Below are 22,670 nucleotides of genomic sequence, written 5' to 3' on the forward strand. Positions count from 1 at the left end.
AACTGCAAATTGCTGTGAATAGACCAAATGACTAGAAACATGTTGATTAGCAATTCTTCCCTTTCATAGCATTTAAATGATCCCTGACAACGCAGCTCAAGGGAGGAAAGGATTTTAAGTGAACATTCAAGCTCTACCAGTCTTTCTTGCTGAAACTTACTTTAATTGGTAACATTGGTCTATTGTTGAACAATAAAATTGCCCTGCAGATGATACAGATTTTTAAGTCTCAGCTCAAGACCTGTAGTATGTATATTGTGGGCTTCAGCCCGCCCATAGGCTTCTCATTTGCTGGCGCCATCACCGCTCTTCAATTCTTTATCTCCATTTGTCTACGGCATGCATAAGTCATGCCTCTTCCTGTGTTGAGACCTCACGGAGAGCACTGGCCAATTTCCAATCTCCATACACAGTAATCATTTTTAGGTAAGGATTTCGGGGTTATTTTTTTATTTAACAGTACTTTTGATGAGCCCTATTGTTTACACTTGCTCTGAACGGCGGCACCGCAATCTCATTGCCCGTTTATTGCTTGCTGTTAATGCAGATTTTGTTGCTTGACCTCTCCTTTGAGCGATATGATTCTATTTTTCGTGTCCTCTTAGCTTTCAGTTCACAGTTCCAGGTTTGCTTGTAGTTACTAGTGCATATTTGTTGTGATGGCCTTGCATTGGCCTAAATACAATTTCTGAACAGTAAATGGTTTGCGGACTATCATGGACCCCAGGTTTCTTTTACGACGCCAGTGCTTGATCGATTTTATAACCAAATGCTGAAGGATATCGATATGTACAGGATGGGCATTCATAAGCCAGAAATTATCAGATGTCAAAGTTATTGGCTTTGTTTCCAGCAAAGGGTTCGTTGTAGGTAAAGTTTGAAGTCTCTAAGTCCGGACTGGTCTTGACCTCTTGCTGAGTGCTTTAAATGCCGGCCTTAAGTCTTCTGACAGTGGACCTTCTCATTTAAGCGTTGACTTCACTGCTTGGTCATGTGTTTGAAAGAACTTAACCAGTTTGCAATTCATCTGAGGATCTAGCCCTTTGATAATAGCCATCCGGCAACTTTGTATTCCTTTGTCTAGAAATGCTTTTCTTAATAAGGTGACTTTTGCTGAATGTGGTTACTTGCAGATGCATATCAGTTGGAAAAGATCTTCTTTTGGGCATCCAGTGTCACTTGACTGGAGAGTGGCTCCATAGTGGTAAGATGTGAATTGCTCCAAGACAGTGGACAAAAGGCTTGGGTATAGAGAGATGTTTTCCTTCCTTGAGAAGCCTGGCCTGGTGGGTTGTGTCCAGCCCCTTCCTGAGCTCCACAGGGTGCCTAACCTGTCACTGGCAAAAGTAGCTTACACCTAGCCCTGCCCTCCTTTCTGTTCATAGTCAGCTTGGCTCCAAACTCAAAGTGAGTTGAGAGATGCCCCAGAAATGTTTTTGATTGACCACAAGGGAGAGTTGCCGTTTTCCTAGCCACACCTTTGGGTGGGCACAGGGAGATCTGACCAGGGGATGAAGGGTTCTGCCATGTTATATTTAGGTAGAGAGGGGTTCTGTGGGATAGCTTACCATAAAACACACAGGAAGTGCAGCAAATGTGGTGAGGGTCTCCCCTGGGAACTTTTACCCCATTGCTTAACCAATGGGGCCAGGAGTTTCCCTTACCAACAGGCTGGCAGTGGGTATAAATGTAGCACCCCCAGTAGCCTCTTCAAAACACTCCTGGGCCTATGAAGAACCAGAAAAATGTCTAACCCACTGTATGAAGAACCCGAAGGAAGTCTGGGTCTGCTTGCCTTGACCCCAGAAGTCACTCCAAGGATCAGTTCTCACACCTCCTATTTAAGCGAAAGGGATACTACAAGTTTCCAGAAGTCTTTCCTGCAATTGCCTAGCTGACCAGTTACAACTGGACCTGCCCTGAATCCGGCTGCTAGCCTCTACTGGAGTGTCTTGTCCCCCAAGTGCTGTCACCAAGGTCCTAGACCCTCAGCTGGTGTACTCCTCTGAGATATCACTGAAACCTGGGACTTAGAAAATGTTTTACTCTAAGAACTGATGGGGAATGGGACCAACCTGCCCAGCCAATCCGATGAAGGTGCCTCAACACTGGGCAAAAGATTCAGGTTGTTCCCCATACATTCTTCTCCTCAGCACCAAATCAAATTCAGCTGGACTTCGCAGACAATGTGTACAGTCTTGTGGAGCCCTCTTCAGCTACAGCCTGTAGCTTTTCCCCAGTGGAAGAATCCAAGCCCTAAAAAAGGGACTACGTCAGAATGTGGAAATCTTCATATGCAAAAAGTATCCGGGCCAACAAAGGACCTCCTCTCGGCGTGAAATTAAAATTTCTATCACTCTGAGCTTTCCCAACAAAAGTCAACTGTTTCATTGAGACCTCTTCAGATAGCTATCTGACAACATTGAGCCCTCATTGGCCACAGCCCTGCTGACGATTTTTAAGTTCCATTCCAGACACCAAGTCAGAAGGTAACACTTTACACCGGGACAAACCTGGCCCCTGTATCGGACCCACACTCCATCGTGGTTGGCCTTAATTTTTTACTTTGACCTAGTCTAGTGTAACCAAATTACCACAGTTGGCGCTTAACACAATTTGGCACTGGTTTGAACTATAAAATTAAAAAATGTATCACTCCTGTTCTACTTATTGTTTTTTTGTTGTTTTGGTGTCTTTTTATTTATTAACATTTACCCTAGTTTTCTGAATCCGTTTGAGACTTTTCCTTGTGTTGTGTTTTCACTCTGTTGCAGCTTGATTACTGAATAAATTACTTTACACATTGTCTCTAATTTAAGCCATACTGCTGTGGTAAATATTTAAATTACCTGTACTATTTTTTATGCGGTAAAGTCTAGTAAGAATAACTCAGTCAAAATAAGAGGCAGAATCCGTGGTATTAGAGGTTCTGAAAAGGGCTTTATTCCTTACAAAGGAATTATAGTTCGAACTAGGCAACCATATTCCATCACCACGAAGGTTCAGGAAGGGATCAGCAAAGCATTATTGACAAGTAAAGATATTTATATGAAAAGCATTACATTAAGACAGATGCAGGAGGCGTAACAGCTGATAATACAGATAATACTACACATACGTAATGAAAATAGGCGTAAACATAGGCGTAAACTAAAAACGTCATTAAACATGTCACAGGTGGGTGGATCCATAAAAGAATCCTGCAATGTCAGCAGAAATACTTGGCAGAGATGCGTGCGCAGCCGCATGACATGTGATTGACGTGCAACTAGAGGGTGAAGGGGACTTGACATTTAGCTCTACATGTGGAGACAGAAGTCTGGGGGTCATGTCAACCTAATCCCAAATCATATCTAATATCTTATGTTTAAAGAACTGTATTATCCAAAAGGAAAGGTCTCTCGGACGGAATCTATTCTATACTGACTGTTAGTGCGTGTACAAGCGTCTAAGTGTCTACATGAGATGCGAGGGGGCAGGAATCCTCCATAGTAACGGGGCTATGAATTACTTGCGTGAGGACAGTGAGGCCTGGCCCTTTGCTCGGTAGCTGGAAGAATGTTTACCTAAACTACTAGACAGGAATGCATCGGATGAGGAGCGGAGCAGATAATCTTGAAGGTGAAATACAGTTTTTTGGCAGGCAACGGGCCGGATCAGGCATTGTTAGCCGCGCAGGGAGTAGGACAAAGTTCATGGATACAGATGCGGGCTCGGACTGGAGCTTTCAGAGGTAGAAAGCAGGAAAAGGCTTGATGGCAGAATTCAGGGCCTACTCGCCTGAATTGTAAAACGTGGAAAGTGAACCACATAAAGTCGGTGGCCTTTCATACTTAAGAACGGAATATCCGACTCATTCATGGCGGATCTGAAAGAGGACATGTTGACGGTGGACGCACATGTATTTGCGTCTTCATAACTAGAACTGGAGGGAACATACATGTACTTGTAGCATGTACATGGAGCCGTTGGGGTCTAAGATAGGGGACATAACTGATCATAAAATTCATATTTCCTCACTGCTTGTGTGCCAAGCTACCAGAGTGTTAGGCGCAGGTTTATTTAGCAACTTTTGGGGTCCATCCCGACCCGGTTTGTCATTATTGTTTGAGGTGGGTTCTCTCTTCTCTAAGCTAATACTCAACTTTTTTACAACAGTGTGGCAACTCCGATTTTTCCAAACATTTAATTACATATACACAGCTACCCAAGTTCATTAAAATAAAAGGTAATTGTGATACGCTAAGATGTTCTCAATGGGTAGCAACCATGTGTTGCCAAAAAAAAACATGTATGCTGAATTTTATTAATTGGTAAGAAATATCTATTGGCTCCATATTAATAATTTCAAGAGCCAATCTCCATTGGAGCATATAGTTTCAATACTAACACTAATGTTCTCAGATTAAGGAATACCACTAATTCATTGTGAAGTCCTCATGGTTGTAAGTCCTTATTATTTTAGGTGCTTGCTTTTTATGATCAGCTAGCATCTACATACACTGTGAGACAGCCATGCTGTGGAATCTGAAATACAGATACATTGCACAGCAGACTTTTTCAGGGTTGAGTTAAGAGTGCCCATTCGGTCTTCCATAGGCACGAGAACCTCTTCCTCAACAAACTGCATTGATAATGGTGTTGTGTGTCCTTATGTGCAGCATGCTTAACTTCCCGCCAGGGCTTTGATGGTTCCAAAAGTGGCATCACCCTCTGCCACAGCAATGAAAATCCCTAGTCACCTGTAAAATGCAGAAATGCTTGCAAAACACTTGGCATGCTAGACAGGCAGTAGGCCATGCGCTGCGTTGTCACTCAAGCATGTTATGCATCAGAATACAAGCAAAAACTTCAAAGTGAAAAGTGAAATTGCTAAATTAATTTAGGCCAATGGGAATTACTCTGGGCCACATTCCTGTTCATTATGGTGTGCACACCCAAAAACAGTGATCTTTGAAAATTAGAGACAGGATATTTTGCACTGACAGATGCTCACATAGTCTACATCCTGCATCTCAAGATTAAGGTGAATGGCTGTTCCTTTCTGAGAGCTTTAGATGCCTCCAGTTGTCCTACTGCGATTGGTTCAGGAAAAGCCAATCATTCCTGAAAAATAAATCACTGTCCAGTGATGCTGTAGACACTGCACTGTTAGTTGATTGGAGACACTTTGGAATACACCTTGGAATACACCATCTTTCAGTGGAAGGCCAGAGAAGGTAAAACTGGAAAGAGCAGGAGGATCTGCAGGGATACAAAGGAACAAAGCAGGCCATGAATGATGATTGGGCAAATGTTCCACAAGGGGTTTGAAGCTTGATTATCTCCCTAGAGATAAAAAGAATCTTTAAACCACCAAATGACCTTAAGTTAATTACAATACAATAGAATACAAAGTCATGTATAAAACACACAGCTACCTCCAAAGAGGCATTCCGGCGCTAGCAGTAAGGGTCCGAAATCAGAGCTACAAAGTGCCCAGCCCGTCTTAAATGCCCTCCAAACAAGAGTCAAAGAGCAAAGTTTTAAGATTATTTCTGACAGCACTTTCTCATGAACTAAGATGAAGGCTGAGAGAAAGGAAGTTTCACAACTAAGAGGCAAGGAAAACAGAAGATCTTCCACCTCTCCTAGCATTGTGAATTCGCCACACTTGAAAAAGTTTAAGATTGTTGGATCTAAGTTATCTAACTTGAAGATAAGTCTCAAATCTCTTCCTTAAGTAAAGGTTTCCGTTATTTTCAAATGACCTAAAGTCAAAAGCTAATACCTTACATTGAATCCGCTTGGCCATAAGTAACCAGTGAAGTTGATGTAAGTAGAGAGTCACTGTGACCCTTAGCGGAATCATCAAGATAAGACAAGCTGCGGAATTCCGAATCGTCTGAAGACATTGAATTAAACAAGCTGGCATGCCCAAATACAGACTAGTAGCATAATTCAGTTTGGCCATTACCAGGGCATGAACAATTGTTTTACATGCGTCTTCTGGCACTAAATGGAGCATCCTTTTTAGTGAACTAAGTGTGGCAAAAAAATTGTCTGAGATAGTCTTGATTTGGGGTCCAAAAAAAAGGATGGAATAAACTGTTACTTCCAAATTTCTGTCCATAGGTGCTGGTAAAGAGGGAAAACTCATCTCCGCCGGCCATCCGTTGCGATAATCGGGGGAGATCGTGGTGCCACTAAAAATAGGATCTCCATTTTATCAGACTTGAGCTTAAGACATTTTTCATTTATCCATTCAACCACTGACTTAAGACGATGCTTAATTAATTCTAGCACACAAATACACACGCACACACACACACACACACTTTGCCAAGTTCAGATTGTGAACAAAGCTTGCACTGTTGATTCTCACCTGGGACCTGTTCTGTGGTAAGAAAAGTTTGCATTGCTGAGGGAACTAAGTAATTATTCAAGGTGTGTGACTAGTGGTAGTGGTGGGTCTGTCTTCCTTCACTCCCTTTGTACCTGTACTCTCAGTTTTCAGCCTTCTCGCCTTTACTAGACTTTATCGGGACTATCATTTCAAGGCAGCGATAGAAGGGTCACCACAAGATCAAGAGCAAGATGCTAAGAACAAGAAGGGTAAATTGGAAATATGGACTGGATTATCAGAAAAGTGAGGGTTGGGAAAGCGATAGTAAAACTTTAAAATCAGCCCAATCTGTATCAGTATACTGATGACCATTCATCATGGTATTTACAGAACACTGGAGATAGCAGATGATCAGACAGGCCCTTCTGAAGAAAAGATGAGTGACCGACCAAGTACTGGAGAATTGCGGAGGACTCCAAGGAGAAGGCTAATAAAGGGCAGCTCCAACAAAAGGACTCTGATCAAAGGGGTAAAAGAGATTAAAAAGGGTCAGACTATAAAGCTCACTTCAAGAAAAGTTAAGTAGGAGGATTAATCACTAAAAAGAAACAGTAGGCCCCAAAAAAGGCAAGTCTTTTTAGGAAACAGTAAATGTTAGTGTTACCAAGATCACAATTGCTCCCCAGAATCTCCAGAGGCATCTGGCTTAAAGACTGACCAATGAATTAATTCAAATAGAAATAGCGGATCAGCTGGTAATCCCCTTGAATAAGTACACAAAGTAGTGATTCAAATAAAAGGTTATGTATTACAACCACAAAAGGGGTTTTCTAGTTACATGTATCTAAGAGCTAAGGAATCATACCAGCTGAGGATGATTAGCCTCTGCTCATTGTCAGGGATGCAGTCTGTGGAGGTGTAGGGGCAAAGGGGGTGAGTAAAACCTGAAGAATTCTTTCCTGCAGTGCCTGAGGACATCAAGGAAAATGCACCGAGTAGGCCTAAAGAAGCCCCTATATTATGTAAGAATCAAATTAGAGAGGAGGCTCAAATCCATGATTAGTCTTTGGTCTGAGCTACAAAAGGGCAATAACAATGCCCTTTAATACCAGAAGCCAAGAGTGATATAAAGGAAATTATAATATCCGTAGGTGACAGTATAATGTCACTTGAAAATGAATTAACCTCTTTTCCCAGTGTTCAGACTTAACAATTCATATAATCTAGTATTAGACTACAGATGTTTGAGCATACACTTGTGCGCACATGCAGTTAATATAGCCACAGTACTGGATTCATGATGTATTTCTTACGCAAAAGGTACCAAACAATTCTAAACATAGCTATAGGGTTATTGGACAAAACATAGTACTTGAATCACAATATTAATAGTATTTCATGCATTTGGTTGCCTGAAGGCTGTAGGGACAGTCCTGATCTATTTTCAGCCAGAGTAGCAGAACTCCTACAAAAGGATGTCACGACATTTTCATATTTAATTGACACTTCAATGGCAAACACTCACATGAACTTTTAGAAAGGGCAGATAGACTCACAACTATTCCTGCCAAAGCTTTCCAAAGTCACATATTTCTTTTATGAGTGTAATATTTTTGAGACATGAGTTACGCAGTGGGGTCAAGGGTTTAGCTGAAGGGTTTCTACAGAAATGCACTACCTTACAGCATTATTGCAAATCATTATGGGGGTCTTTGACATTTGAAAGGACATACAGGACGCATTATGATGTGTGGGTACAGCAGTTATATGATCTAGTTACGCCCAGGTTTTCATAAAAGAACTGGGCTGATACACCTATAACCATTTGGCACGGTTTACAGGAGGACATGTTTGTAACAAAATGTACAGAAGGGACAATAAATGAAACCTAGTCATTAGAGTTGTTTGCAGCGCTTCAGGTCATACCTATTCTACAAAAAGGGATGGACTGCCCCAATAGTTTACAAATATCATGTATTTTGAGTTGCTGAGTAGTTGTTCACTGGCACAGGGACAAGTCTCACAGCTGTGAAAACTGGCATCTTAAAGAAGAGACCCTCTCACTGACTAAAGGTAAAAAGATTATAGCGGTCTCCCAGCGGTCTCCCCCAATACCAAACATAGAATCAGCTAGAATACGAAGATCCGTAATGTCCATGCCCTGCATTTGCACTGGATGCAAATAACAGTTGTACCTACTATTTGAGTATAACCTCCTCGCCCCCACACACATTCAGAAAGCAGGAGTTTTTGAAAAATCACAAAGGTTTCATGGTTTACCAGTAAATGAGTGCAAGAGTGTTTCCTGTATGGATGGCTCTGCACAGAATGCAATGTGCACAAAACAGATGTACTCCACTGCTTGCACTGTAGTACAGAGAACATTCCAATATGGGCAATTCCAAGCAGTACAGACTCACACTAACATCTTAGGTGATTCCACAGCACAAATAGCAGAAATCCAAGCCCTCCTGTTAGCCCTGCTGAAAGTTGATTGGTTAGTCTGCACACACATTCCACCTTCAGTGTACAAGGTGACAATGTAGACCTACCTCTTTGGCGTCTATATGGATTCAGATATCCAAAAAGTAAATCCAACCGACAAGCATAAGCTACCATTGGTTCACATACAGCATGTGATAGCCCATAAAAGTGAAGGGATTTATGATAATAGAATGCTGTGAAGTGTACAGCGGTTCAAGCCTGGAAGGCTGGGGTTGTTACTTGATATCAAATGAAGATTGATGCATATATCATGATGTCAATACAGGTGTTGTTAAAAGCAGACATTATGCCTGGCGGAGACCCTTCAAAATATTTGCAAAGTGTCACCCAGGATATTATCCCAATAAGTGAAGACAATTCTTTGACTTTCCATTGTCTTGGCTGAGGAGAAACAGACATTTTAGCTGAAACCCCACATTCACCTTGTTACAGGACAAACCACAAGTGTACGCAATAGTTGCTTGAACAAAGCATGTTTAATTAATCATCCGACAAGTGCCACCGGATACTCCTTTTGGCGTGTCTCTGGTACTCGGTCTGTTTCTTTTCCTCCCTTCGGTTGTCTCTTCGTCTCTTTGATCGGGATCGTCGATCCTCCATCGGTCAGCCTTGGTGCCGATCCACCCTCAGGCAAAGGAGAAAGCATAGGCAATTAGTTCTCTGATCACTCCTAATAAGTAATGGTTTCCTCACCAATACCCCCAGGAAGTAGGGCCATAGGAGGGACAGTAGTTCCCTCGGGTCTACTGGGTAACCTCTAAGGGAAAATGGGAGACAGGGTATAGCAAGAAAGCATTAAGCAGTAGAATACCAAGACGGGTGGCTTTACCCTCCTTGGGCTCCCAAATCCACACTCTTTTCTCAGCCCCGGGTTCTCTTCACCTCACGGGCTACACATTCAAGCCAGGTAGAAAAAGAGAGAAAGAATAGGTGGGAACAACCCTTCCAAATCAAAAGATAAAACAGACCCTGACTTTAAGACCCGTGAGGTACGCGTGGGGGAGAAACCAGTCGCCTATATAGCGACCAGTCGTTCAGGTAATTTGTTTGAGGCCGTAGCTCGATAACAGAGCCATGGCTGCCTCATCCAGTGGGACTTCCCCTGGGATAGTCGGTACCCATGCCCAGCTCTGCATCTCCCATCTCCTGTCCGGTTCTCGCTCTTCGCACTTGCTTCTGCCCCCGGATCTCGCTGCTCCCGCGTCGTTCACGCTCCTTCCTCTTGGCCCCAAGTTGACCCCGTCTCTGCACCTCGCGCCTCCATAGGTTCTTTCTGAGCGGGCCGTGGCCCCTGCCCCACTACGGACGTTGAACACACCTTCACGGTACCCACGGGCACCCATAGTCCTCCTCCAGGGGTGCCCTGTCACACACCTGTTCCTCTTTTGCTATTATATATTTCACAAATGGGCAGTGCTGGTGGTGCTGTTTCTTATCAGAATCTAATGGTTATACCGACCGGTCTCATGTTACGAAGACGTGATCACAGTGGGTGTCTGAAAGCAGGTCATACGTGTGCTCAACAAAATTAAGGAACTGTGTTGTGAATGAAAAAGGTGAACACCTGTGATAAAAAAAAACAGCAGATGGGGCAAACAAATACAGCGAAGAAGTACACAGAGTCAAATCTCTTGCAGTTATTAGAATGTGACTACTCTGGCAGCTCATGCAACACAACAAATTATCTCATAATACATTATTAAGAGGTAGTATTAACCTATGTTTGTGACATTTGTTATGCGCTACATAACATTAGTTTTCATGTTCCTACAAGCTGTGATTAGTTGGTGAAACTCTCATCCAAGGATGGAACACTCATGTGGTCCTGTAGAAATTTGAGTTCTGAGTCAGAACTTAAATATTGAAGTAAACTATTCATTTTAACCAACAGAATGGTACTTCTTTTGCCTACATTGGAAGAATGAAAGTCATGCTGCCATTATCCCCATGGAGCTTCAGCTTTACACATGGAGTCCTGCATTATGAACTAAAACGCATGAGCTCTAGAAAATGCTCCTGACATGTCAAATGTACCCGAGTCTTAATTTCTTTATCATCAGAAACATTTTACTAACTTGAAATCCTAGGGAATGTGTGTTGGCCAATTTTATGGCAACAAATAGTAAAGCTTCCCTCACGACCTCTTTTTTTTAAACAAACAAATTAATTGTAAACAGGGAAAAGATCAGGTCTAAAATCAATGATGCTACACACAAAAAGTTTTTTTATAATAATTTTTGATAATTTTAATTTTTGTTATTTGACTTATTCAATTTGTCTTAGATCAACTTATTCCATTTTTCATAATTGAATCATATTTAAGAACCACTGATTAAATTCATTACAGTGAAACTGCATCATATAGACAGCAATCCTAGGGCACATAGACAATAAAGCAAAAGTATTGAACCATCATACCTTCTCATTCATATCCATACCCACACATTCCACATTCATACATCTAACAGGATCAACGACAAAAAAAACTTTTTGGGGAATAGGTTCTATGGCATGTTATCAACAATGTGTCTAGTAAATCGCACTATATGCATTCGAATCGGATAATTTCTGTGTTGACCAAGAGGGCTCGACCTCTCGTAGACATAAGCATTACATCAGGGAAAGCCTCTATCTTCTAAGTTATACTGATAAGGAGATATACTATGAGAAAAGGAGCTAAATAAAATGCTCTCTGTCTCTTGATGGAGAATAATAAAGTTACACAATCTTACCACCAAAAAATTTTTTTGCCTCTACATCGGCATCATAATATCTATGCACAATCGTTATAAAATGTTCACCATCGGTAAATTGAAATTAACAAAGTAATGCAGTTTTACACTTTTTTTGTGCTAATCGCGATCGTAGCACGGCTACCGAAAAAGAAACGAACATACCGAACCTGCTTCAAAATGGTGCTAAATAAACTATAGCAAGCAGTCCCATTTCCCTTCCTCTGAACGAATTAGTGAATGGCGCCCACTGACCCAATGTTGCTATTTCTGATTGGTTAAGCAACAATATATCAGGTAGCGCGTGAAACGACGTTTGCGTGCTGCCGGTTTGCGGCTGCCGGTTACTCGAAGGTTTACATATACGACAAGAGACTCGATGAGAAGGTAAGCCCGTTTGCGTGCATGAATACGTTATAACATAGCGGTTTTAACAGCTTTGATTTACTAACAATCAAACCTAAACTAGTGTAATTTATCGTTATGTCTCGCTGCCTCTAGATACAACAATGCAATACTGATACTGCCTCTTTGTCCAGTGAACGGACCTGTTCTACAATTCACCTAAAGGTCAGTCATTAGGACGATCCAACATCGGGTCAACTCTAATTTATATGAGTTTTTGTTCGCCCATTTTCTTTGATAGAATAACTAGACTGTGTTAGTGGTCACTTGGCAATTAATCATGACTGATGCAATGTTAATTTTATGAAGACTACAATTGGAACGTGGCCTGTTGGCGTAAACATCTATCCCTCCTTCTCCGCTTTTTCCAAAAAATATACTCTTTTTTACAAATACTTAGCATTTGCCTATATAGTCATTAGAGGGTCTGCACCGCTACACAGAGAAAGAAAACAATTCTTTTCAGATATGTGAATGCCTTTTAGGTAACTGCGCCCCCTAATTTAATAATAAAAACAAACATTGTGGGGCCACGGTACTTGTTCCTACCGCTTAGAGAAAAGCAGATGAATGAAATCTGTTTTGTTTTTTCCAGCAATACAAACAAGGGTATCTCACATTGATGTAACGATTAAATTCGAAAATGCAGGCACACTAGCTTGGTATTGTGCGAGTGCCGATACCTAGTAACCGTGACCCCTGGAGAACATTAGAAAGATCTCCGCCAAACCTATCAGGTAACAAAATAGTGAATTCGTTTAGCATTTAACAATCTGCCTATTTTCTGTTACGAGTTATACAACATGAGTCCTTTGTATTTCTTACAAAAGGACATCTTGAATAACCACAAACCTTGATGGATTGGATGTCCCATATAAGACGGGTCAAGCGTACTTTTCAAGCCTTTTTTAAAAACTAAGTAAGTTTCTTCTTTGAATGACGACATAGCGACAGCAATACTGCACAAAAAATGACCACTGTGGTTATATACTGGGAGCTTTAATACGTGTTTGGTGGTGGCATTTGACAAACTACTTTCTCTGTCTCTTTAAAAATAGAGTCACGAAGTATGCTTCCTTGCATGCAACACACTAGCTGTATAAATGGAAGGTTGTCTATATAATTAGAATGATAAATGCAGCCTTCTTCCTTGATGACTTTCCTTCTCTCTTTGGATTTTCCAACATTGCCCTTTTGCATAATAACTATTGGTTAACCGGTGTTCACCTAACATGCGAAGAATTTCCTTTTTGTTTACATATGTAGGGAAGATTAGGCCAATTATTTATGACTTTTTATGTATGTGTTGTTTCAGGTCTTCCTGGGGCCTTACCGTTTTTTGAAATATACATCTGGTCCTGATGAAGGTGGCAACAAGGGGTTTATACTGCTTTTGAATGATTGTTATATGTATTATTTTAAATGTAGTGAAGTATTTTGTAGATACCACCTGATTTATGGGTACTAATGTCTGTTTTTGTTATTGTATTTCAAAGACATTTTCATTTAAACAACTTTCTGATTTATAAAGTATTAGTGATCAACAATATTAGAAAAAAATGGTTGAAATATAAGTAGTTTTGTATACAAATCTAAAGCTGATTTTTTTTTCAAAGTTATAGTTTTAATTACAAATAGATTTACTAACAGTTAGTGGTTGAATTCGAATAAAGCCATGCCAGCGCCCACATGAGAGCAAGAATGGCTTGTCCTGCGTCTCGCTCTCCAATCATTCAACACGCGAACAGGAAAGGCACCAGCTGGCACTTGAGAGTAAAAGCAATGTATCCTGTATGCGTCTGGAGCTTCTTCTTAAAGGAAGTTGGGCATTTACGCACCTGATATCGCAGCTCAGTGAGTGTGTATTAAATGGAAATAGGGAATGTTTTCAAATGATAGAATTTATTTTTACAGATATTAAGGATGTGAAGCTAAATTCCATAGCAACAAAATGCTTCAGTTTAGCATTTGTTGCAGGAAATGGCTGGAGTTGGCAGTTGTGATACTTGCGAACAACTGAGCAAATTGTAATTCCCAAGTGTCATATCAGGATAAGGATATCAGAATAATTTAGGACAGCATAATTATGGAAGTTATAGGGGAAACCAAGGAGTTCCTAATTTTATCCCCAATGAGAAAGTGGAGGAAGAGGTCAATCTGGTAGAGGACAAGGTCAAAATACCAATCTTGGACAAGGTGAGTATGAGGACTGTTTTGGGTCCTATCCCAAAAAAGGTGGGAGGAAGGTTGAGATTTTTCAAAGAACAATGTAGAGATTTACCAAAGGATACATGGGTGTTTAAGATAAAAGTTTATCAAATAGAGTTTGATTCAGATCCACACCAGATGAAAGCACCAAATGAGCTGATTTTTCAGAAGGAGTTCCAGAATATTGTACAAGAGGAAATTTTGCAAATATTAGTGAAATAGGCAATAATAAAAATAGGAGAAAACTAGAAACAGTTTGTAAGAAGTCTTTATCTGGTGGAGAAAAAAGACAAAGGCTGGTGGCCTGTGATACATTTGAGAAATCTAAATCAATTTGTAATATATTGTCACTCATTTATTGAGGGACATGCTTCGGGACTTAGATTGGATGGTGACAATGAATCTCAAAGATGCCTATTTCGCAATTCCAAATGCAAAGGAGAGACAATGCTATTAACAGTTCAGATGGAAAGGACAATTATACTAATTCCAATGTCTCCCTTTCGGGCTGTCAGCAGCACCGTGGTGTTTCACAAAAGTTATAAGAGTGGGTTTTCTAAGAGAAAGAGTAGTAAGAATGATTGTTTATTTAGACAGGGAGGAATTGAAAGACCAGTTAATGTTGGTGAAAAATTTGTTAGAGACATTGGGTTTTATGATAAATACAGAGAAATTAATTTTAGTTCCATCACAATGATTGGAATTTACAGGACTTGTGGTAGACACAGTAACAAGCCAGTTACAGTTACAGCAGAAGGAAGTAAAAAAGGGAAGAAAGGAAGTGAGGTTGTTGTCAAAGACAGCGAATGTAAAGTTGCGAGAGTTGGCACAGGTGATCAGTCTGTCATCTTCATTGATACAAGTTGTATTTCAAGGGCCTTTACATTACAGGGCCCTCCAGGGGTTAAGGAATTTAGGTCTCATGAAAGATTTGTGGTATAGAGACATGATACCTTTGAGACAAAAAGTGAAAGAGGATTTAATTTATTATAGAGGAAGGAAAATTTGGACTCCTGAAATGGACAGTCAATGTTTGGAACAAAACCAGATTTTATTATAGAATCAGATACAAGCAATTCAGGATGGGAAGCCATATGCTATAGCCAGGAGACGGGTAGAGTTTGGAATGTGGTAGAGAAAGAGGAAAACAAATTGTTTAGAGTTAAGAGCGGGTTTGTTTGCCCTCCGCAGTTTCAGGAAAGAGTTAAAGGGAAATTCTGTCTCATTGAAGATGGAAAACAACTTCAGTAACATATATATATATATATATATATACACACAAATTGGGAGGAAGCAGGTCTAAGAGACTATCAGATTTAGCAAAAAAAATGTGGAAATTTTGCTTGGAACAGAAGATAGGATTAAAAGCAGAATATTGACCACAGGACCCACAATGTGGTACCAGATTGGAATTTGAGAAATTTGATGGAATATAGCGATTGAAGGTTAAGGGAGGGTTATTTTCAGAGAATTCAGGAAATATTGTGCCCATTTATGGTGGATATTTTTGCTTCCCAATTGACTTTTCAGTTACCTAATTGTATCAGTTGGAGACCAGATCCGGGAGCAATAGCAGTAGATGCATTTTTGCAGTACCAAAGAAAAATGAAAGGGTATGTGTTTCCCCCATTCTCTATATGTATTGGTGCACGTGAGGAGGCAGAGATTTCAGATAGTACTAGTAAAACCTTCTTGGAAAACGCAGGCATGGTATCCAACTATTATGGGTGAGAGAAATCCCATATTTGATAAGGTTGAAGGTCTTTTTGCAAGGAATAAAAAAGGGAGAACCTCCTTTAGTGGAGTCGGGTTTACTCAACATTCTAGTATGGAGGATATCAGGTGTTCAGGTAGATTCACAGTCCTTTTGGGAACAGCTACAAACATACTCGATGAGTTTTAAGCACCAGGAACAAGAAAGAGAAATAGAAGTGCATGGCAAGTATGGTTACATTGGTGCGTGGAGAGAGACTTGAATTATGTGGAAGCAGATGAAGTAGATGTGGCTAATTTCTTGGCAGAATTATTTAAGAAAAAGGATTGTCATATAGAACAGTTAATTGTTATAGATGAGTGGTTGCAGCAGGCCATTGATTAAAACAAGGATTGTAAGTGGGTAGAAGCCCATTGATATGCATGGTAATGAAAGGGAAATGGACATTAAGACCCCCTAGAGCAAAATATCAAACATTACAGAATGTTGATTTGGTATCAAAGTTATTTGAGACATGGTGAAGCAACAAATATCTAGAAGTGAGAGAACATGGACACTAGCAACATTAATGTGCTCAATTCTATTGCAGACGGGTTTCAGATATAAGGGCGTTAGAAGTGTCAAATAGATTTTTTCAACCAAATGGAGTGTTTTTTTTAATTTGGGAAAGAACTAAGACTACGTATGGTTAGGTATTTTACCCAAGTTTTGACAGGCCTCCTAATTTGTGTGTGGTTAGATATATTAAAGAATATGAAAGTAGAATGTTAGATAAAACATGTGCAGGAGTGGATCAATTGTTGATTTCTTATTTAAAACTCTCACAAATGCAACATTTGCAAGATGGGGTGAAGGCTATAATGAGGGAAGCAGTTGTAGATGTGTCACAACTCATGGCACACTGTCAGGGGTGTCATGGTGAGTAAGGTTTTTATGATTGGAAGACATTCGGAAGGCAGCAGCAGATGATTGGTCTACTGCAGATACGTTTAAGAGGTTTTATTTCAGAGCTGTAGAACATGTTTAAAGCTGCGCTTTGAAAAACTCTGAACATGCAAAATGCTCGCTTCCAAACTTGTCATAAATGACAGTTCTTAAAGATTTATTGAATAAAGAATTGTGATTTTATTAAAGAAAGGAGGCTAGCCCTATCCCATCCACCCCCCACATAAGATAAGGAGGTTAGGTGGGTAGGGAACAAAGGAAGGGTTTAGAAAAGAAATTAAAGAGATTGTAATTTTAAAATAAACTGTTTGTTTAACAGGCGTATACTAGATTAACCCCTTCAATGCGCATGACGGAGCGGTTCAGTCATGCGTGTCGGTTGCGCTGTGCGCATGACGGAACCGCTCCGTCACGGCGCCGCCCGCTCAATAGAACCTTCAGCACGGTGCGGTAATCAGCGCCGCGCTGAAGGGGTTAAGAATAAAACTGAGGATTTTGGCTACTTTTGCATGTAATTAAAGGGGGATAATGAATCTGGAAAAAAAAACAGAGAATATTCAAAGAAGAGACAAACAAAAGAGGAAGAATATGGAGGACAATGAGTATTTAAGGGACTGAGGATTTTATGTTGCATTCTATTTTGCATTGTGCTGTGTGTTGTTTTCAGGTTCTGTTTTGGAAGCTTTGAAAGAGTTTCTGCACAGAACAAGTGAATAAAAGTGTATGCATAATGCTAGTCTCCTTGTCTTTAAAAAAGTTGCAATTCTTTATTCAGTAAACCTTTAAGAATTGTCATTTCTGTTCACACATTTGTCATGTGTCAAATGCCACACAGCATGTGTTCAGGAAAATATAAAGATTTGCAGCAACTAAATTAAAAATGTAATGCTCACAAATATTTCTCATAAAGTGTCTTTTAACTGCAAAATACACACTCATTCTTAAAGGCTGGAAATTCTTGCTCACACTTGTTTTTTAGTTCATCTATTTCCATTGAATTTTTCATATATCTCTGTTGCCAATCCATGATGGCGGTGGCAAACATGTCTCAGCCACATTTTCTTGTTGTTGGAAAAAAGGTGATCATGTGCTCTCATGGAAGCAAGGGAAAAAAATATTTGATTTGTATTTAGTTGCTATAGATAGTGGGAAATTTCCGGCAACTAGAAAACAAGACATTTTGTTACATAATTTAGGATAGAATGGAAGAAATGTATATGACAGTTTGGATGTAATGCCGGTGATAAAACTGGAAAAACATTTGTACCAAGATAAATGCTGCTTTTTGAATGGCACAAGTTTTTCTCTAGAACCCAAAGTAAAACTGAGAAAGTGGGTAACTATCTTGCTCTAGCTCATACATGTGATTTTGGTTCATTCACTGATTCTGTCATCACAGATCAATTAGTGAGGTGTACCAACAATCAAATAGTGAAGGCAAAACTCTTAGCAAATATCATAGTCTGCAGGAGGTACTTGGAATAGTGGAAACTATGGAGAACATGTTCATGTGGGTTCGGGAATTTCAAGACAATCAAACTGCTGATACTGTTATCCAAGCTGATGGGATGAAAGATGAATCCGAAAAGGAGGAGATTATATTTTTGGTTAAGAAGTTAAAGAATGAGACATAGTTTGCACTGAGAAATGGTGATTATAAAGAGGGACAATTCAAGTGCTACACATGTCGTAGCAATGGGCATCTCTCTAATAACCAAGGGTGCTATGCCAGAAACGCCCTTTATAAGAAATGTGGGAAAAGGGGCCATTATGCCAGAGTGTGAAGTGGAAAAGTGTCTGCAATAGATGTGTAGGACATCCCAACTGACAAGTTAAGGAAGGGGATTGTAACTGTGAAAGAGAATGGGGAAATTGACCGTGATTCTTTGGCCGTGCCTGAAGATAAAATATGTACAGTTTTCATAGGTTCAACATACACCGTGGTTGGAGATCAACATTGGAGCAGGCGTTTTGGTGGGGGAAAAGATAAAATAATTACACTCTGATATTAATCCGGACTGGTATGGCAGAACTAGGATGGATGTTTTGGGTTGCACAGTGATGAAGATTGAATATAAAGATAGATTAAATGTGAGCAAGGTCTTTGTTGCCAAGCTTGGGGACAATTTACTCGGTTGCTGAAACTAAACTGTTATGGAAAAACTCTCAAACCAAACACTCTTGAGCCCATTTTACTGGTGTCTAACAATGGGAGTGAGTGCTCACAGGTTTCCAGAACTGTTTGAGAAAGAATTATAATTGATGCATGAATTTGAAGATAAGATTGTGTTCAAGAGGAATGCAGTGCCATGTTTGTTTAAGGAGAGGAAAGTGCAGCATCTGATGAGTGAGGCTCTTAAGGCTGAATTCCAGTGGTTGTTGGATTTGGGGATCATTGAAGAGATCGAGTCCTCATATCGGTTGACTCATATGGTTGCTGCACCCAAGGATAATGACCTTTAAGGTCCTTAGACCTTAGAGGTCTCAAAAACATTTTGGTGGCTCACTAACCATTCTCCAATATCACTGAAACCCTAGCAGCGATTAAGGGGGCTAAGTAGTTTAGTAACATGGACTTGGCTTAAGTATGCCACCTCATGCTGAATCCAGGCATCTCCCTACGTTTGTAACACCTCCGAGTGCTTACAGATTTAAGAATGCTAGCTTCTGCAACAGCGTGCTTTTTAAAGAGTGAAGAAAAGGATTTTGGTTGGGATACCCCAGGTTCTCTTCTTTCAAGGAGAGATATTGGTGTTTGTAAAGAACAAGGATGATCATGACAGAACTCTGGAGTGTGTACTTAAAGTACAAGCTACTCATTTACCTTTGAAGAGGAGCAAATACAAGTTTGGTTTTACTCAGCAGCAGCTCCTCCGCTAAGGCGGAGGGGCAATGCCCCACTACTCTAAGAGTAGTGCAAAGGAAAAATAAAATGATAACTGAACGTTATTACCATTTTATTTTTAGCCTGGCAGCAAGCTCCATGTTTGTTAGGTGTTTAGAGTTCAAGACTACAAGATATAAAATGCTGTAAGGTTCAGCCAGGAGTGGTTCAGAGTGAAATCACTCAAGCGTTATATTTAAGTTTGTAAACCAACTTTTCTTCTTTTGCCTGAGATCATTGTTATTGCAAAACGTCTACATGCACCAAAAGACGACACACATTTCCATTCACCAGGGACAGAAGAAGGTGAATTCTCTTCTACACAAAAACTGTAGGCAGTCATGACTAAGGATACTTTGTGACATTGGAGGAAGGGAACAACAAGTATTAAGAACTTATATCTTTCAGCACGTTTTGGGCGCATTCATCTAAAAATGCCTGATTTTAGCGATGCATAATACCAGCCAATTACATTTTGTGAGACGTCGAAATTTAAAAAGTATACAGGAATGCTGCAAGGTAGACAGTACATGTTCAGAATTAGTCAACCGGCGAGAAAAGAACATAAAAAACCACTTACTTTTTTTCTGCAGCGTCATATAGAACTAGTTTTTGATCCAAGCCAACACTGACAACTAACCAGTCATTCAGTGGACAAGCACATATTTCGGTGGCTGGTGATGTGTGCTCTGCATCGAACATGTGATAACACTTCTGTTGACACACGTCCCACAAAGTTACAGTTGCAATGTCCGATATGGAGGCAAGCAACTCTTTCTTTCTCAATGAGTAGTTTAAGCGTCGAATGGGCTGTAACAAGACAATTTTTATGTCATTACTGTATACTTTTTTGTTCATTAATGAAGCGACTGTTCACACACAGATAAAGACAGATGCGAAAAACAAGCATTAATATCAAGTTCAGCTTCTGTGTTATGCATAAATCATAATGTATGGGTACAAATGCACTTGGCTCTTGGACCTGTCAGAGTATTGCTGCCCTTTCGGAATTATAAGTAAAATAGGAACGCTGCAGATTGAAAACACGGAGATTGAAGAACGAATTAGAGCTACAGCATGCTTGGATTACATTAGCTAACAGCTGTAAGATATTATGCAGGTCCTGTGTTCAGTTTGTGGCAGTGGTCGAAGTGGGGGAAAAAAAGTAGGGGAACTGTGGGCGGAGAGAATTAGGGGGCAGGAATAACCAGAGGATTGGATCAGTGGGCGGAGTCAGAGGTGTGGCTAGCAATAGCAAAACATACCAATTTTTAGTACGTTTGGCATTTCACTGACCACTTCAGCTTATAACGTTATTTAATTCAAACAATGGATAAACATGTTTTATTTGAGGTTATAAGTTATTTACATTAAAATACATTTAAAATGTGGGACATGTTTCCAATTGCAGAATGTCCCAAATACGCTTATAAGTGGAATCATAAACCATTTGTCTCCGAGCCATGCAGTTTCTTTAATCAGCACTTCTACTCCCTTTTCCTAACCATTTCTGAACATAAAATGACAGTAAGAGACAAAATAATATTTTAATTCAGGAAGTGAACGAAAGGCAGTAACCCACTGAGCTATGCACATAAAATATTGTTCTTTGATATACATGGTGCACGTTCTTTGCAACAGGTGTATTAACCCTCTGCGCTTCCTTAGATGAGTCAAAACAGCGATTAGACAAAACTCCCCTCCCATCTCTCTCCAGTAGGTCCATTGATCACCAGAGTTATCTTGGCACTTTTATTGTTGCCCGAAATCTGCTGAATATACAAAGAACTTTGCAGTGTTTTTAAAACTCCTGCACTGCTACAAAATCGGCCCCCACAATCTAAACCGGCCCACTACCCCTCCAGTCGCCCTGGGAAATGCCTGATGCCTGGAATGGCCAGTCCAACCTAGTTACTGTAAAGCCTTTTTCAATGCAGTACTGCAGATATGTATGCTTATTTGATATAGACGTCACGGGTCACTGTTATTGTAAGACAGGGATTCTTCCTGAATAGCCTTTGAATTGGATTCCTGCCTGAATGATGCACATGAAAACCACAATGGGGTTGGCCCACAAACGGTTGGGTAGAGCCGTAACAATTAGAAAGCAAAAAGAAGAACCCCACGGTCTATTGAAAATGCTGGAATGAATTTACCAGTCTGTGAAAATTCGCTTATTCGAAAATTCAAAAGCGTTTAATTGCATTTCTTTAACTTTTTCATTTGATTCATATGCCTGTCAATAAGACAATTCTACTTCACACTGATACGGACAGTTTAATTATTGATTTATTGCAGTCAATGAAGTGAAGAAAAGCCCTAACATACTGGGAGTAAGACGCCTTGGCGATAATGTCAGATAAATAGAAAAGGATTAAAAAGCACAGGTTACCCACAGCCTCAAGAATTAAGTTACCAAAATGATGCAGTTTATATGAAGCAGCATCAGTCATACCGATAGGCTAAACCAGATTTGTTTTCCCCTCTGCATTTAGAATTGTCTTTGGGATAGGTATAACACCTTCATAGAAATACAAGAAGAGGGCAGGTAACTTTAATTGAGTTTTAAATAAGTAGTTAATCAATATGAAGGGAGAGAAGAATTAAATATGCATTCTGGATTTTTTATTCCTAAAATCATCCAGTCTAAAGGCCCTGAAGAGAACCCCACACCAAAAATGGGCTCGAAACGCATCAACGTAGAAAACTGCTGGGTTAAATCAACTATGATAAAGTCCTAATGCAGGGCACAAGTGCAAAAAAATTGCCCCTTCAGTGTAATAGTGGATACCCAGTAGGTAACAAACTTTGATGAGTTATATAAAAATAGTGCAGTTCAATACAAAACTGGTTGTTCATGAAACTGACTCGATTTATTGATTATGTTCCACACAAATTAATGTATATTGATTTGAGTTAGTTATGTCTTGTAAAAATTGTATGTGTTTTTTC

The 22,670-nt window shown here is 40.0% G+C and overlaps 1 protein-coding gene across 5 annotated transcripts in view; it reads right to left on the reverse strand.

Annotated features, from left to right (window-relative positions):
* Window positions 1-22,670, reverse strand: part of LOC146855888 (protein NEDD1-like) — a 544,173-nt gene that overhangs the window by 301,256 nt on the left and 220,247 nt on the right. For all 5 annotated transcript variants that reach the window (XM_085650677.1, XM_085650673.1, XM_085650675.1 and 2 more), the window contains exon 6: window positions 20,299-20,528. In XM_085650677.1, coding sequence (XP_085506803.1) covers window positions 20,299-20,528 — 230 coding nt within the window. The remainder of the gene's footprint in view (window positions 1-20,298; window positions 20,529-22,670) is intronic.

This window comes from Triturus cristatus, chromosome 4_1 (assembly GCF_964204655.1).
Source record: "Triturus cristatus chromosome 4_1, aTriCri1.1, whole genome shotgun sequence".
Taxonomy (NCBI): domain Eukaryota; kingdom Metazoa; phylum Chordata; class Amphibia; order Caudata; family Salamandridae; genus Triturus; species Triturus cristatus.